We start from the raw sequence: 3,027 nt of genomic DNA on the forward strand, positions 1-3,027 counted from the left end.
TGGAATTTGTTAGTGTGGAGGTGCTAGTTTTACATACAGCTCAATTATGTGTTAGGTAGAGAATGCATTATAAAATGCAGTAAAGTGAAAAGTCAGCTGTCTCATCCTTTGCCTTCTTTCCTTTCCTTTTCTTTTATGCATGAGGATTGAGTCTGTGGCCTTTGCACTGAGCTACATTCCCAGCCCTTTCCTATTTGTAATTTCTAAGTTTCCCAGGCTGACCTTGAACTTTGAACCCTCTTGCTTCAAGCTATAAGAAGACTGGCATCACAACAGTGTGCCACTAACCCCGTCCTACCAGTTTCTTCCCATTTGCCCTTAGCTTACCATTTTCCTGTCTTTATTACAATACCATAGATACCTGCCCCTTTTTCTGTATTACACTTGCCTCAAGGTTTCCCCTACAGCTACCTATTGTGAAATCACTGTCACTATAATGGGTGTTTTATTATGAATATTGTTTTTAATTTCATAAAATAATTAAGAATACTAACAGTTGATACATTGTGTATCATGATCTTCAAAGAATGTTCAAAATGTCAAAAAGGGTCTCTTCTAAAAATAAGCAAACATGAAAGGACAAACTGTCTTTTCCATAAACAAAAGAAACCAGTAGTATAAGTGAAACAAAAAATATTTTTGAAAGATTGGAATAGATAATTTGGGGATATAACTAGTGGTTTCTTTGGTTTGTTTTTGTTTTTTATGAAACAGGCTTTCTCTGTAGTGCAAGCTGGATTGAACTCACTTATGTAACATGGGCTGGCCTCAAATTCAGAGAAATCCTCCTGCTTCATCTTCTTGAGTGCTGGCATTATAATGTGTGCCATAAAACCTGGCATAATGGGTGGTTTAAAAAATGTTTTCCAGATTGAGGAGAAGGAAAAAGCCAAGCAACAATACCGAGCAGCTGTCAGCCAAGGCCATGGCGCATATCTGATGGACCAGGATGCACCGGTATGCACACATGGAGGATTAATACGAAACTCACACTAGACACCAGGATAATTTACATAGTGCTGGGCTTGTAAGATCCCTTATAAGTAAGGGATACCAAGCTGATCAGACCCATTTGATCTATATAAAAAAGAAGAGGAAACAGTATCAGTACTATCCAGCAAATAGGACAAACTCTTCTGGCATTGGGAACAAAGTTTCCAAAGATTAATAGCAAAAAGAACACATGAGCTACATGATTTTATTTATTTATTTATTTGTTTATTTATTTATTTATTTATACTTATTTTAAAAAGAATATAGAAATAATAGATAAGACATGAAAAAGATGCACAATTTTATTTTTTTTATTTTTTTAACTTCTGCAAAGCTTTATTCCAGAGGGGCTCAATCCTTCTTGGCAGCTGGCTTCCTCATGGTGGCCAGCATGTTGCTGAGCTCCTCACACTTCCTCTTGGTGAGTGTGTGTCCCACCCTCTTCTTGATGAACTTGAGGGAGCGCTTGTCCTTGGAGACCTTGAGCAGCTCCATAGCACACCGCTCATAGGGGACTAAGCCTCACACCTCCCAGATTATGTCCCACACAAACTTGGTTTTGGTGAAATGTCTGTGGTAGCAGCTAAGCCTCAGTTTGCTCACATTCTTAGTCACCTTGGGGCCTTGTTGAGGCCCACAGCCATAGGATAGCAGAGGGCTATGGCTACTCTGCTTCGATGGTTTCTCAAGATACACAATTTTAAAACTTGATGGGTATTCAAGAGTGGTTGTTATATTGCACAATGCTGTCCTCAATGTAGTTGCTCAGATTATAGATATTACCATATAGAGTTGGTCAAAGTAAAAATTTTAAACATTAACTGCTACCTTCAAAAAACTGATAGAAATTAGTAGTACAATAATCTTAGCTATCCTGTGCATATTCTTACATGATTTTCCCCATTTTTCTCCTATCTTTTCTCCTTTTCCTCATCCCAATTATTCATTCCTTATGTTCAGTTTTTTTCACTTTTACTATATCTATTGTCCCTTTCAGATTTAATTGATTTTTTTTCAGGTTCTTACACTAGAAAAACAATACGATGCGTACACATATGAATCTAATTTATTTTACTTTTGAGGAGAGCCTCATGTTATATCCAGTTACCTATAAAAGTCTCAAGTTTATCTTTATAGCTGAGTAATACTCCATTTTATAAAAGTACCACATTTTTTAATCTCTTTTTTTGTTGAAGGGCATTTGAGTTGTTTCCAAGATTTAGCTTTGGCAAATTGTGCCGCTATAAACATGGATGCAAATATATCATTGTTGTATGAATTTTTCAGTTTTTTGAAAAGATACCCAGAAGGGAAATAGTTGGATTGAATGTGACTTCTAATCCTAGTTTTTTGAGGAGTCTCCACATTGCTTTCCATAGTAGTTACACCAGTCAGCATTCCCACTAACAGCAGAAAAGGGTTCCTTTTCTCCCACAACCCCTCCAGCATTTGTTATAGTTGCTTTCTTTATGACAGCCATTCTTTCTGGAGTCAGACACTATGTTCACATTGTTTTAATTTATATTTCTTTTTTTTTTTTTTTTTGCAGAACTGAGGATTGAACTCAGGCCCTTGTGCTTGCCAGGGAAGCACTTATTCTACTGAGCCATCTCCCCAGCCCCTAATTTATATTTCTTGAATGACCCATGCTGTGGAACATATTTTCATGTATTTATTTACCATTTGTATTTCTTCCTCTGGAAAATGTCTATTCATCTTAGATGCTCATTTTTGGATTGGGTATTTGAATTTTGGAGGCCTGGCATTTTTTTAGTTCTTTGTATATTCTAGATAGAAGTCTGTTGTCTTGGTGACTGTTGCTTAAGATTTTTTCCCAATTTGTGGGTTTCCTTTTGACTAAAGGAATAACAACTACAGTAGTCCCTCACTATTTCGTGGTTTGACTTTTGCCGATTCATTGGTGATTTCTTTTGATGTGCAGAAGCTTTTCAGTAAGATGAGATCCCAGTTGTTGATTCTTCAAAGTATTTCCTGAGCAGTTTGAGTTTTATTCTTGGACTCTACCTACCTCCT

General features: G+C 36.7%; 1 protein-coding gene across 1 annotated transcript in view; it reads left to right on the forward strand.

Moving 5' to 3' along the window:
• Nucleotides 1-3,027, forward strand: part of Parp4 (poly(ADP-ribose) polymerase family member 4) — an 82,742-nt gene that overhangs the window by 24,291 nt on the left and 55,424 nt on the right. The window contains exon 11 of the mRNA XM_023708721.1: nucleotides 871-957. Within this exon, the coding sequence (XP_023564489.1) occupies nucleotides 871-957 (87 nt within the window). The remainder of the gene's footprint in view (nucleotides 1-870; nucleotides 958-3,027) is intronic.

Source organism: Octodon degus, unplaced genomic scaffold (genome assembly GCF_000260255.1).
Source record: "Octodon degus isolate 3935 unplaced genomic scaffold, OctDeg1.0 scaffold00496, whole genome shotgun sequence".
Classification (NCBI taxonomy): domain Eukaryota; kingdom Metazoa; phylum Chordata; class Mammalia; order Rodentia; family Octodontidae; genus Octodon; species Octodon degus.